Raw genomic sequence first — 14,280 nt, 5'->3', positions numbered from 1 at the left:
TAATATGGGCACATGCATCTGTAAATTGGGTCAATCCACGGGACCCATACGCTCATCTTTCCTCATTTTAATTTGTTCCTTGTCCCATCTACCTACACGGTGCAGTGTCCCTTATCCCTTCTTATGCTGTGCAAGGAAACGTAACGAGGCTTAATAACCGGTGAAAGCTCCACCTATCCAGAGCTCATATTCTAGGACAATGAACTATATTTAGCTTGGACATCAGGGGAACTCTTCGCTTGACTTTATTTCTATCACGTCCACTATGTTGGACACTCTTGGCAGAGCTTTCACCTCTGCTGAATAATAGATTTTGATGTCGGAATCACTTTGTTTGGGAAATCTGTTTCTGTGTAGCCTCAGGCACTGTCGTATCTATGTTCTGCTTTTTGTAGCAGCATCACAAGACGGAGTAATATTCAGATTTGTCTGAGATGTCAACGGGGTTAATCAAGTCCAGATGTGCTATAGTGTTCTTACCGTGATTCCTGCAATTTGGTCACACTTTACAGGAGAGTCACACAGTAATAATAAGTGCAGATGTTGACATAATGTCAGTGTGCTATGTGTGCCTACCACCTGCAAGGACAGATATAGATGTCTAAGTTATTACAACTTTAAGATGGTTGAAGTTCAGAAGCAAATACAAAAAAAACCGGAACTCAGTCCTCTGTGGTTATGGGATAGCAATATATAGAGCATGTTTTGCTATTATAAAGAATTCCATATTGTAAGAAGGAAAGGTAAAAATCACTGCTCGGCAAAACGGTGAACACAAAGATAGTTTTTCCAAGCGTGTGATGAAAGAGACTTAATGGAATACACAGTAACCAACATCTGGTCATAGGTTTTCAACCACAAAGAGGTGCACATGTACACATACTGGACTCCAGCCATCCCTCAAGGAGCTTTCTAGTTAAGCCTTACTTGAATATCGCCTTCTCAAACACAACTGTAAATATGCTGCTGATTGTTGTTGAAGTCTTTGGAGATTGTGATGGCCTGTGGAAATGGCTGGAATTCAGCGCAAGACGTATCTCAGAATGGATCGCCGTCCTGCTGTGGTTGATTTTCAGAGTGGGGGTCTGGTTCCACTTATCTGCGCTCGATTTGGCAGGTCACTTTTTTTCTCGCTGTCCTTCTAAACTGAGAAATGACCAAACGAAGAGGGAGAGAGCCAAGCAGATAATGAAGTGTTCAATTATAGGAACACAGAGAACGCATTTCAAATGGAGCTCCTCTAGCTACTTGCTCTGTTTCTGGAAGTGCCTCATTCTTTCTTTTCTTTTTTTACCGCAGGTCTTAATAAAGAGTGCTATCAAATTAAAGCTATGTATCATCCATTTATACACATAATCACTGCAGGCGGTCGCAGAAAGACGCCCATTGCTCAACTTCTTCCAGTCTGTGACATGTGCCCACAAGCCAACACGTAATCTGTCTCGATCTCGGATCGCTCTCCCTTCGTCTTAGTCTCTGCCCTGCCTCTGTTATAGTAAATAATGAATAATGAGATGTGCAGCAAAGCTGTTGGACAGTTGCAATTCAAGCTGGTTCCGTCTCGTTCCAATTACAAGAGAAATCCTCAGTGACCGACATGTAGGTGCTCCAGATGAATAATCTTATCAAGGCTTGTGGAGGATCTTTGTGTGTTCCTTCATTGTGATTAATTAATCTCATGTAAGACACAGATGACTGATTACAGGTAACAAGAACGCTTTGGCACGGGCTTGCTCTTCTTTCATCACTGACTTGCTTCAGATTCACACATGCAAAATCCACACACAGATGGGTACAGCAGGCCTGAGAGCCAGTCGAGGAAAAATAAATTCTGCAGATCCAGTCTGATGTAAACATGTTTTTCTCTCCTGTGTTTATGACTTAGGAAAAGATCAACTTTTTTTCTTTTTTCTTTTTTTTTTGCCAGGATCAGTTTTTTTGAGTTGCTATTTTCTCAGTGTGAAAACAGGTGGGGAAGTTTGCACGCAAGAGGCTGAAGAGCCCCACTACCCAATGTTCTAAATAGGACTAAAACATTCATGTTTTCTTCCAGGTGAGTTTTAATCTCTCCATGCACTCTAAACATCATAAACACAGGGGAGAAAACAATTTAAATCGCACATCGAAAATGGATCGCCGGAAATGCATTCTCACTTGCCTGTCAGGACTTCCATAGATGAGTGCTTTACCCATTAAATTATTTATTTTTCCATTCATGTATGTGTGTGTCTGATGAAATGTTTGAAGTCATTGCCACTTTAAGTCAAAATACTCCAGAAGCTCCAACCACAGCTGTCCAAACAGGCAAAGCAAAGGTTAGTTACAACTGAAGAAGAACCCTGGAAACCAATTATTGAAGCTGAGATTAAAAATACTTGTTGCTATAGTTTTTTTTTTCAGCCTTTTGTTTATTTAAAAGCATTTAGGGATTGAAAACATAACTTGTTTACTATTGAAAGGTTTGCACAAGTATGCATTCTATTGTGAATGCATGACTTTATTATCATTAGGTATAAGCCGAAATAAGATTCCTGCATTAATCACACGGACATAAATTGTTTTTTCAATAAACTCTCTCTCCTCGTGCCCTTGGGATGCAGGAAGTAAAGCAATATGTGAATGAGGAACAAGGGGTGTGCAGGGCTGCTGAGCATGATTGGTTGTGAATAACTTGGATGCAGTGGCTGCGGTAATAATGTTCTTATCACCCCTTCCATGTCAGGCTCTGTCCCTGCACTGGGTTTTCCTCTCTCCCTCTATTAATCAGTGTCGGCATGCAGCGGCACTCGCCATCCGCCTGCAACCTCAGGGAGCCTCACAATTGATTACATTGACTGGCTGTCGGAGGAGCGGGATAGTCAGGTGTCTGCTGTCGTTGTATCTGCCATCATAGCACTGTCCCCGTTTCAAATGAACATGTGTCCAGCCAAGGTGGAGGTTGGAGTTTATCAGGGCTGAGAGGAGAGAAGGAGACATTGGGCAAGGTGACCAATTTTCCCTGAAAGGCTGTTGCTGTTGTATCCGGCCCAGTTACTGCCATTTAATACCTCTGCAAATGTAAAAGATTTTGTCAGTGTGTTTCTACCTGGCTGGCTGCACAGGATGAATAAGCAATGAATGAATATATGCCAGGGTTTACAGCCAAAAGGGAGCCTTTGTGCTACAGTGAGAGCGCTGCTAATCTCAAGGGGATTCATGTTCGTATTGTTATAAGTGGTAATATTATGCCATATCCTGTATTTTCTAATGTGTGTGTGTGTGTGTGTGTGTGACTGAGTAGCTTTGTGTTGTATTGATTTGTCTATTGCTGCAGCCCATTAGTGTGCTTATTCAGCGTACGTGCAAACATTCTTTGGTGAAAAACAAAAAGAACTTGACATATTGGATAGGATCTTACCGTGTCAAAATGAATCCTTGTGCCAACCAAACCAAACCAAAGCAGCAGCAGCATCTCTGTGATATGACAGTTAATCAATGCCTGCTGTCATATTCCGTCATTCTTCTATATTTGCGCGACAAACATACACCTGCTGACAACATTCGGCCCGTCAGATGTTGAATGAGGTTCATGACGGAGATTGATCGCGATGTGAATCCCACTTCGGAGTGCCAAAGTGACCTTAAGTTGGCAGAGGCATTGTGGGTAGTTTTTATGAGATGTTGGCCAGTGTGATGGGCAGGTGGGACTACGGTGACCTTGGGCTGGCTGCCCGAGCACTATGTTGTGACCAAGGCTCCCTGGGAATCTGGAATACACTTTAGATGCAGCATGACTAATAAATAAATAAATAAATAAATACTCAGAATGACTTCTCCTTCATGCTATTTATATAAAATACATTTTACTAACTGTTGATGTGCAAATTCTTCTGTTTACAAAGTGGAACATTGGCTCCTTGTGCCACACTCCCTGTCTAGGTTGTTGGGAAAACCTTTGATACGCACATTGAAGGTGAATCCAGTAAGTCGCTACAAAGCTGATGATGGAGCGAAGAAAACTGAAGATGTCATTGAAGGTGTCACTGTTTTGTCTGTTTTGAGTTTTACAAAAAAACAAAAGGATGACAACACACGACATCAATGAGATAGATATTTCAAGGCTAGGTTTCCAATCAAAAACGCATCGCAAAGGAACTCGAGATCATGTAAAGAAAAACCAAAAATAAAATGTCAAGTAAACGCATCCAAAAATATAGACAAGACTGGTAACAAGAAAACTGGAAGATGTCTTATTTGGTTCCAATACTTTCTCAGTTGTATCTCTCTCTCTCTCTCTCTCTCTCTCTCTCTCTCTCTCTCTCTCTCTCTCTCTCTCTCTCTCTCTCTCTCTCTCTCTCTCTCAAACTGCAGATGGTCCAAGGCCGACCCAGAAAGAAATAATTTCTCTGCGGGCGTTCATGCTTCTCTTCCTCAAGCAACTCATCCTGAAGGTATATCCCACCTGTCTTCATGCCTCGCAGCCCCTCACACGGCTTGATTTTGAGCTGCACAGAGGAAATATGGAGATCGTCAACCCTCCCTGTTATCCTTTAAAACATTCTGCCGTTCTGCTCCTCGATAAAATCAGTGATATTTATTTGATATTTTCTAAAAAGGTATGTGGAAGTAAACCAGTTGTGCTTTTTCAAGTAAAAATAGAAAATGTGTTGGTTATTCCTGAAGTCATTTCTATTTAACTGTACCACACAAGAAACACTGTGATGCTTTCTGGCTATCGGCAGACATACTGTAGCATTTGGAATGTAATGACCCTGAATTCTTTGCCAAATGCATCATTTCATTTTTCGTCTGTTTTTTTTTCTATTTTCAGGACCGAGGTGTGAAGGAAGATGAGCTGCAGAGCATCCTGAACTATTTGTTGACAATGCATGAGGTACATGAGTCTATGCCTGCCGCAGGTGAATTCATTCAGCGTGTTGGTTGGCCACTTCGCTGCACTAAGCTACAAGGTCACATTTCATCTTTCAGCGTTGCTGTTTATTTTTGCCAGCATTCAAGCTTACCAGCCAGCTGAACAAATCATTTCAATTAGCAACGTATTTTTCATTGTGCAACGGCGAAACCACTGCCCCTTTACAGTTGTAAGGTGCACCAGGGGCCCAGGTGTATTCTACAATTACAGGTGATACAGTTCCCAGGCGTATACATCATGTCTTTGCTGCAGTTGCAGTTGCAGAGTCTGCACCAAGAACAAAAACTTTATTCTCTTTCTTCACCCGCTCCCTTTTCTATCGTTCGATCTTTCTCTCCTGGTTTGTCTGCAGGATGAGAATCTGCATGACGTGCTGCAGCTGGTGGTTGCCCTCATGTCTGAGCATCCAGCCTCCATGATCCCTGCTTTTGACCAGAGAAATGGAATACGGTAAGCCCCTTAGGGGACGGCACAGTTCCATTCGCTGCTCAAGCTCAAAAATGAAGAGGTGACTCCACAAAATATACCTAAGCGCCTAAACACTTGTGCTGCTGCCTTGGGCCTACGTGACGCATGAATAATTCATAAGTTCTGTGAGAGAGGGAAAAAAAAAAAGAAAAACCTATGCATGGAAAAGTAACAATATTAACATATTGATTTCACAATATGACACGGATGATCAGCCTACCCGCATGTGACCCTGTCAAACATAAATGCACACAGTGTAGCACTGCTTTTGAGTTCTGAGGAATTCATTGTGGATGGGCTGCTCCTTTCATTAGGACATTCATTTAATGTTAATGTAAATTCACTCTGATGGAAAGTGGTTGTCAGCTAACCAGTGGAGGGCCTCTTTATCAACTGTGCTATATTTTACTCTGTCAAGACGGTGCGCTGTTGCCAGCTTTCGCTGCTTGTGTCTGTTCCAGGGTAATCTACAAGCTCATGGCCTCCAAGAGTGAAAGCATTCGAGTACAGTCCCTCAAAGTCCTTGGGTACTTCCTCAAGCATTTGGGCCACAAGTAAGTAAACAGTTTCAAAAGCTGTGTAGTAGATTGTAATTACACACTCTTAAGTGTTTTTAGAATGAACAGCCCAAATGTTAACGAAGTGTCATGCTTTTAAAAATAGGTGTCCGTTAGATGTTTAAGGCTGTTATCTACTCTTGTGCTGTGTAAAGACATTGAGATGGGCTAATAGGTTCGAAACGGAAAAATCACAAGTCAGGATTTACATCCAGAGAGATGATTCTTGCCACTTTTTTTAAAAAGTGGACAATTAGACGTTTTTTGGCTCTTCTGACTGGTTGACAGTTTTGCAGATTCGGGTGTGCTTCTTTGTGGAACACCTGAATTCCTGGCGTCGAGCCCTGAAACCATTACTTCACATGAGAGAATGGTGCAAGAGGTCTAGGTTAGTGTCCCACAGAGTGAAATAAATAATAAACTACCTACGAGGACGTGTCAGCATGTCTTCTGTTTGCTGCATGTTGGAGAGGAGAAAGAGTGTCTATACGGATGGAGAGCCTGTGATTAGAAATGTGGAATGCAGGGATGGATGGAGAAGATTTGTGCTCACAATGGTAGGACACCAGGTGTTCCTGGTGCCTGCTGAATGGAGAAAAGGGCAGGCATTGGCCCGTACTAAACCCCCCCGACAGTAGCGAAAAAGGCCTATATCCTCGAGGGACATGAGGGCTTCGTGAAAGCCTGCCTTCACCCCTCACTTTAATAGCTTTCATACATTTTATACCATCCTGCTCTGTACGAGCTCTAGTGCAACTGATGCAGTGATGTTAGATATTGTAAGTTACGTGTGTGTTGATGAGTCAAATAACACATGTCAAGTATGTAGTTTTAGAACCAAATATGTTTCCTGCTGTGTGATGACCTCATCCCTCTAACAGCAGTGTATTTGTATGAACTGATACAGAGAGTGACTTTGCCTGAATTTAAAGTCATGAAAGCATTTACAACCAGGCCCATCCTCCCACTGTACCTCTCTCGTTGAGCACAATTGTAAGTTGCATCATCAGTTTACCCTTTTCTCCCAAATTTCCATAGTTATGCAGTTGAGAGAAAATGCTACTCTGCTCCTAAGTGGCCAATTTGCCAGCCTCTGCAATAACAAAAATAAATAAATAAAAAAAAGATTGGCGACTTATTAGGAAAGTCCCTGCTCGGCTCGAGGCAGTGGCAGCAGCTTTGACTTAGCATTGTGACAGCAGTCATTATGCTGTTTGCACAGGTAGTTTGTCGCTGTTGAACCCATTCACCTGTGGTATGCCTCTGTTGTATCATGGAGCCCTCCTTGGTGACAGGGCAACTTCGTTATCCTACACACCTCCAACGGAATTCCACCAATTCTTGACAGCAGGCAGTTTCTGACACTTGTCTCCAGAGCCCAGCTCCCTGTGGGTGAGAATCGGGAAGCAAGCTGACGGCACTCACTGATCCTTTCAGCGGCTTAGGGAGCTCTAAACAAGCCACTTTACCAGTATGCGTGTGTGTGTGTGTGTGTGTGTGTGTGTGTGTGTGTGTTTATCCACAGGAGAAAGGTGGAGATCATGCACACGCACAGCCTCTTCACTCTCCTGGGAGAGAGGCTCATGCTGCACACCAATACTGTGACCGTTACGACCTACAACACTCTGTATGAGGTAACAAAACATTTTCCTCTCTCCAATGTTCCAGCATTACTGCACAATTGTTTCAATCTGCACAGAATGTGTGACTGAATGTCTTCTCACCACTCCCTGCACCAGATTCTGACAGAGCAGGTGTGCACACAGGTAGTTCACAAACCCCATCCTGAGCCCGACTCCACTGTCAAGATTCAAAACCCAAGTAAGCCTGTTATGTGTCACATTGAGTTTTATTCTTTGTAAAGTATTCAGTAAAATTGACTATATATATAATATATTATATTTGCTTGAATGTGATCCCAGTGATTCTCAAGGTGGTAGCCAGCTTGTTGAAGAGCTCCGCCCCCAGCGCAGAGCTGATGGAAGTTCGACGGCTTTTCCTTTCAGATATGATCAAACTGTTCAGCAACAGCCGCGAGAACAGACGGTGAGCAGAACTTAAACCGCCTTTTACTCACCCACTCCATCAGTTATCTTGCTGATTACTGTATCAAAGAACAGAGAAAATATGGCGCCCCGTTTCCCCCTCCTTGTACCGTGTTTAAGAGGCTCCAGTAGCTACACTCGTGTTGGTGCTAAATCATCCGTAGACGTGCACATGTTCTCCAGCAGATGTTTCTGCGACAGTTGATCATTGCTGCTTACTCTCTTTTTCACTCCCACCACCCAATCTCTCCTTCTGATGAGCACACACACACACACACACACACACACACACACACACACACACACACACACACGCTTTAAAACATATTGCAATTAAATTATAGGTCTTAGGAAACCACCGACCTAAATCAACAACATGATTAGCCTAAAATGAATAGGCAGAAAGAGCTTCTTCAAGTTGAACTGTTGAATTGAAAAAAAACAACACTTAATTGGTTTTCACGTGCTTCTCTCCCCCCCCCCCCCTTTTTTTTTTTTTTTTTTTTTAAATATTTGGTCATTTTGTTTTGCTGCTGCCAGTTAAATAAACAAATGAAAATACAAATGGCCGAATGATCAAAACAATGTGTTTTAATGTGAATAACAAAATGCCAAATGACACCGGAAAGATGTTGAGACGCAGAAAGAATAATTGGCCTAAATGCTTTTTAAGTTCGATGGAAGCAGAAAGTCGTTGAAAATGATTTCTTTGAACACCAACATCAATTATAAATGCTACACTTGTTAAATATAAGAGGATCAGAGTTTACTGAGATTACTGAAACTTCTATTATCTGGCTTACATAAGGCATATTTGTATTTGCTGATTGTGCGATTGTGTGCGTATTGCAGGTGTCTGCTTCAGTGCTCGGTGTGGCAGGACTGGATGTTTTCTCTCGGCTACATCAACCCTAAAAACTCCGACGAGCAGAAGATCACTGAGATGGTGTATAACATCTTTCGTATTCTGCTCTACCATGCCATCAAGTATGAGTGGGGAGGATGGCGCGTGTGGGTGGACACGCTCTCTATAGCTCACTCTAAGGTGAGTGCAACACAGTGGAAATACTGACCTCTGCTGTTGATGGAGACGTTTTTATCTGTTTTGTCTAATCCTAACCGTTAAGCTTCTTCTAAAATGATCCTCGCAGTCGCTTCAAGCATAAATATCTGGCTGACGCCGTCTTTAATGTTGCCCTTGTTATAGGTGACATATGAGGCACATAAAGAGTACTTGGCTAAGCTGTATGAAGAGTACCAGCGCCAGGAGGAGGAGAATATTAAGAAAGGAAAGAAGGGTTTGGTCAGCACCATCTCTGGTTTATCTGCACAGACCTCTGGCATCATTGGCGCAAGTGAGATCGGAGAAATGGACGATAACTCCCAGACACCCGACAGTAAAAAGGACTATGAGAGTGCAGACTCGCGCAACCTGCTGGCTGAAGGAAAGGGGCCGGAAGAAGCTCTCGGAGGAACGGAGGATACGGTGGATGGGGTCAGGGTCGAAGTTCATGACCTTCTGGTGGACATCAAGGCCGAAAAGGTGGAGGCTACTGAGGTTAAGCTAGATGATTTGGACTTGTCCTCTGAAACTCTGGGAGTGTCTGAGAATGGAGCACTGGTGGAGGTGGATTCTCTGTTGAATAATGTTTATTGTGCTGCCGTGGAAAAGCTCAACAGTAATGTCAACAGTGTGTTGATGCCACAGTGCAGCATGGATGACCAAAATGCACCCCCGCTCATTACTCTAGATGATTACAAGGACAGCATCCCTAACAGCAACAACTTCCTGTTTGGCAAGGTGGCAGGCAGCATGGCAGACCAGCCACTGCCTGATCTCGGTACAGCTGAGCCTCTGGTACTGCCCAGCCCAGAGCCTCCAGTCCACACCAGCGCCAGTGATGAACTGGGCCTTCTTGCTCACATGACAGGCAATTCTGAGCTTGGCTCCTTACCCAGTATCCTGGAGCAGGATGAGTTTGAACTACAGGCAGCCTTGGAAGGCATCAGCTCTGTGGCCGGTACCAAAGCCGAGGCCTCCTCCACAAGGCCAGAGGTAACAGCTGCAGCGGCATCCGAAGGGCACCCCTCATCTGTTAGGACCAGCAGTGCAGCAGATGCCACAAGCAACACATCTGACACCGAGCGATCGGATGACGGCAAAGACAAGGCGATGAACAAGATTCAGACTACAGCCACCACACAGGTTGGTCCGAAGCTGAATCACTATGTACTTCATTTATGTAAATTGAGTTCTCCAGTAATATCCCATTTTTTTTTTAAGGAAAGAAATGGTAGAGGTTTGCTGACTTCACCAGGTTCAAAATAACAAGAAAAGCGTTGTCAGTGGGAAATGGAACAGCAGACGATCATGAATGCCGAAACAGAGCAGCGCCTAAGTCAAAAAGTGGAAAGCGAGGAGGGAGACCATTTGTCAGGATGTGTCGGCCTTTTTTTTTTTTTGAACACTTCTGTATTAGCAGACCCAAAGGGACCCTTTCCTTTCCCAACTCTGATTATATTAGGGACAGGATGGCCTGGTGCACATCGGGCAACATCCCTCTGAGACTCGTGAAAAGTGGGCTGCCGGAATAGTCGGCTGAGCTAACAGAAGGGCAGAAATAGATAAAGCGTTATTCTGCAACCATCGCCTGGGAGTTGTTCCTTGTTCCCCTCCTCTCCTATGAGCTTCCTCAGAGGTCAGGCTCTTTTGCCCAGACTGGGTCACTGATGGAAGGCCAATGGGGGGGTCGGGGCTTATTTTTAAACCTTACTCTGGTGTTGCGTAATTGCTCATGTTCCATTCATCACCGCTGCTTTTTTTTGCAGCACCTTGCTGACTCATTCAACTTAAATTTAGAGGTTGCATTAAGCTCGTTTTATTTTTCCTTACCCGCAGGCAGGAAGAGGTTATCTGAGGACTCACTTAAATCTGGCAATTTATCATTCAAAGTGAACAGTGTGACAGTAGCATTACATCTCATTAAGGGGGCACTATTGATCTTTGACAGACGAAGAGGATTAGCAAATGCTGATTGAATGTGCGATGCCAAATTATTTAGTTTACAGTACTCTACTGATTTATCGGTCTCCCATCAGAGTCTACATGGCCACCTAGCTACTCAAATGGAGAGGGACATTCGCGTGGACTTGGGCTTCAGGGGGACGCCCATGACGGAGGAGCAGCGACGGCAGTTCAGCCCCGGCCCACGCACCACCATGTTCCGCATCCCAGAGTTCAAATGGTCAGCCATGCACCAGAGACTGCTCACGGACCTGCTGTTTGCACTGGAGAGCGACGTCCATGTCTGGAGGAGGTGTGTGAAGGGGTTTTATGTGCACTTGAGAAAGACAGACAGGGAGGGAGGGAGGGAGGGAGGGTGAGCATAGTGCTTGTGGTGATAATCAGGTTTCCCTTTCCGGATCAGAACCAACATATTTTATTTCTGCTTTTAGACATGTATTTAATCTGGCTTGTTTTAAACATCCTATATATGTTTTTAGTTTACTGCAGAGTAAAATACCCATGTGATTTATAGAATGTGAACAATGCTTTTACCCATAATAATGATTCCCCCCCCCCCCCCCCCCCCCCTCCTTCCCCTGCAGCCACTCCACCAAATCTGTCATGGACTTTGTTAATAGTAACGAGAACATCATTTTTGTCCACAACACCATCCACCTGATCTCACAAATGGTAGACAACATCATTATCGCTTGTGGAGGGATCTTGCCCCTTCTCTCAGCGGCCACGTCTCCCACTGTAAGTGCGCCTCACTGTCTTCACTGTGGGGGGATAATGCCATCTAGTGGTAGTTTATTATAACCTTTCGGTTTGTGGCTGTCTGCGGTGTACTACAGGACAGCGTGTACCTGTCGGAAATAACACTTATTTGTGTTAATTTTCTCCAATTAATGCTTAGGACATTACTTTGGAACAGTTTGTAATTAACTTCCCTGTGTGTCATTCAGGTTTTTCTTTTATTGTTTTACTGTAATTATCAGATTTAATTAGCTGTCTTAAACTAAAATGGATTTTAATCATCTTATTTTGTTTATCGCTAGATTATTTATGCCGTTTTAATTTCTCTCTCTCTCTGTCTTAATTACTGTATTCACAACGCTTTTGTGCTTAACACTCTAAGATCTAAGAATGCACTGTCCCTGTGGACGGGTCAGATTGCACCCTTCTCAAATATTTCCCTTTGAAAATCTTTTTGTGTTTTTAACACAAAGGAAATGAGCTCCAACAAAAGTGTTGTGCTCAACCCCTAAACAAATATTTGATAAAATATAACCTTGGGTGGAGTTGGATAGTCAGCCGAACTCAGATCGAACTCTTCAATTCTAAAAATGTTGAATATTATCTCTGCCTAATCAGAGATGAGACGCTACTCACCCTCATGCAATAGTAAAGGCCCTTGCTGCTGCTGCTGCCCTCTTCCTGACCTGCCCCTGAGTGTCTCTGTCCTAAATTCAGCAGCAGAGATGATCTTGTACATTGGCACTTTTTGTATGTGACTGGTGTCTTCTTCCTCTTTGCCTGTGCAAGACGGAGGTGGAGAACATCGAGGCAACGCAGGGCATGTCCTCGGAGACCGCCATCACTTTCCTGTCCCGTCTCATGGTCATGGTGGACGTGTTGGTGTTCTCAAGCTCCCTCAACTTCAGTGAGATTGAGGCCGAGAAGAACATGTCCTCCGGTGGCCTGATGCGTCAGTGCCTCAGGCTTGGTAAGATCATGATTGTGCGTTTGCTGCTGCAGACGTGAACATCAGTCAGTGCAGTGAGACGGTAAAACCATTACGACACTGGAAAATTGAAAATCCCGTGACAGTATTCTCTTCACACACTAATAATTCCTCTAATCTCCGAAAATCCTCTGTTTGATTAGTAAAGCTAATTATTTTAAGAGTCCTTTGCTAATTGTGTACTACATTGAGGAATGTGCAGGCTTTTGCTGCAGTTTACAGCAGGCAAAAATGACACAATCATCAATCTGCAATTCACAACATGCAGAGGGAATCATTTGCAGTGCAACCGGGTACTCTTTGCAAATGGTAGCCTTTTGTGTCTGTCATCGGTGTGTGTCTCATAAGACTCACAAGGTCCGTTCTGCTCTTGTAGGTGTTTAAATGTGTCTGTGTACGTAATATAGATTTGATGAATTACATTTGAATGCAAAGTAGATAACTCCAAAAGTTCAGAATTAGTAAATTGAGTTGTATTGAATCAACTGTAAAATGTAGAATACAGTTGTTTTAGTAGAATTATTTTATACGTGAATCATATCATAGGTTTGTGTATTTGTGTCTCTTATTGTCTCGGCGTGCTTGAGAGTGTTTCTGTGTCTATATCTGTTAGCGCCCGTGGGTTTGTGTGCGCGTGAGCCTGTGTTTGCTGGGTTGTTGACTCCAAGTTGTGCTCTGGGGGATGAGAAATAGCCTTCAGACTTCACTGTGTCCTTGTTGCAAACATACAGTTTCTCATCACTGGGTTCAGTGTGAAATCAGTCTGGCTGCTGATTTCACTCTGGAACAAATAGTCATCAGAGATAACTGATTCATTTTAAAGAGGTCATGCATGTTATCAACATTTAATTTCCATTTAACTCTGAAGTGTGGGCCTGTGTGTGTGTGTGTGTGTGTGTGTGTGTGTGTGTGTGTGTGTGTGTGTGTGTGTGTGTGTGTGTGTGTGTGTGTGTGTGTGTGTGTGTGTGTGTGTGTGTGTGTGTGTGCGCAGTGTGTTGTGTGGCTGTTAGGAACTGTCTTGAGTGCAGACAGAGACACAGAGACAGAGGGAATAAGTCTTCCATTCCCAACAACAACAAGACTCAGGAATTCCTGCAAAATGCTTTGACTTCCAACAAGGTAGGATGTGTGGCCCTAGAAAAATGTCATTCATACAATGTATTATAGCCTAAGAACACATAACCCCATGCTTAATGATGTGACCTGTACTGACCTGTACTAAATCATCTCTCCTATTCAGGGCATTAGTGGTGAAAGAATTTCTATCGCGCCATTATGTTTTTTTTTTGATACTGTATCGATTCTCAAAAACACCATAGATTTAAAATGAGTAGTTTACGTGCAAAGATTCATGGCAGACCGTGGTTCATTTTGTGTTATGTTTAACCCCTGTTAAATGTTGTAACCCATTTATCACGATCGGACGGTGTCGCCAGGTTCTTGCCAATCCACAGCCCTGCTAAGGGTCGTTTATACCCCCTGTGGTACTAAGTCTGTCTTTGTGTACTAACATACAAATGTAAATGACCAGTTCCAAATTTGACCGT

General features: G+C 43.4%; 1 protein-coding gene across 7 annotated transcripts in view; it reads left to right on the top strand.

Moving 5' to 3' along the window:
* Positions 1-14,280, top strand: part of nbeab (neurobeachin b) — a 190,953-nt gene that overhangs the window by 70,311 nt on the left and 106,362 nt on the right. For all 7 annotated transcript variants that reach the window (XM_068714813.1, XM_068714796.1, XM_068714833.1 and 4 more), the window contains exons 14-26: positions 4,351-4,430; positions 4,811-4,873; positions 5,265-5,362; positions 5,842-5,934; positions 7,463-7,571; positions 7,677-7,758; positions 7,860-7,983; positions 8,835-9,027; positions 9,190-10,188; positions 11,082-11,299; positions 11,592-11,745; positions 12,535-12,715; positions 13,725-13,852. In XM_068714813.1, the coding sequence (XP_068570914.1) occupies positions 4,351-4,430; positions 4,811-4,873; positions 5,265-5,362; positions 5,842-5,934; positions 7,463-7,571; positions 7,677-7,758; positions 7,860-7,983; positions 8,835-9,027; positions 9,190-10,188; positions 11,082-11,299; positions 11,592-11,745; positions 12,535-12,715; positions 13,725-13,852 (2,522 nt within the window). The remainder of the gene's footprint in view (positions 1-4,350; positions 4,431-4,810; positions 4,874-5,264; positions 5,363-5,841; positions 5,935-7,462; positions 7,572-7,676; positions 7,759-7,859; positions 7,984-8,834; positions 9,028-9,189; positions 10,189-11,081; positions 11,300-11,591; positions 11,746-12,534; positions 12,716-13,724; positions 13,853-14,280) is intronic.

The sequence above is a fragment of the Cebidichthys violaceus genome, unplaced genomic scaffold (genome assembly GCF_023349555.1).
Source record: "Cebidichthys violaceus isolate CVI_PGR_0920_01 unplaced genomic scaffold, fCebVio1.0.p SCAF_1, whole genome shotgun sequence".
NCBI classification, from domain to species: Eukaryota; Metazoa; Chordata; class Actinopteri; order Perciformes; family Stichaeidae; genus Cebidichthys; species Cebidichthys violaceus.
The sequence above is the reverse complement of the archived record's forward strand: the minus strand, read 5'-3'. Positions and strand labels throughout refer to the sequence as shown.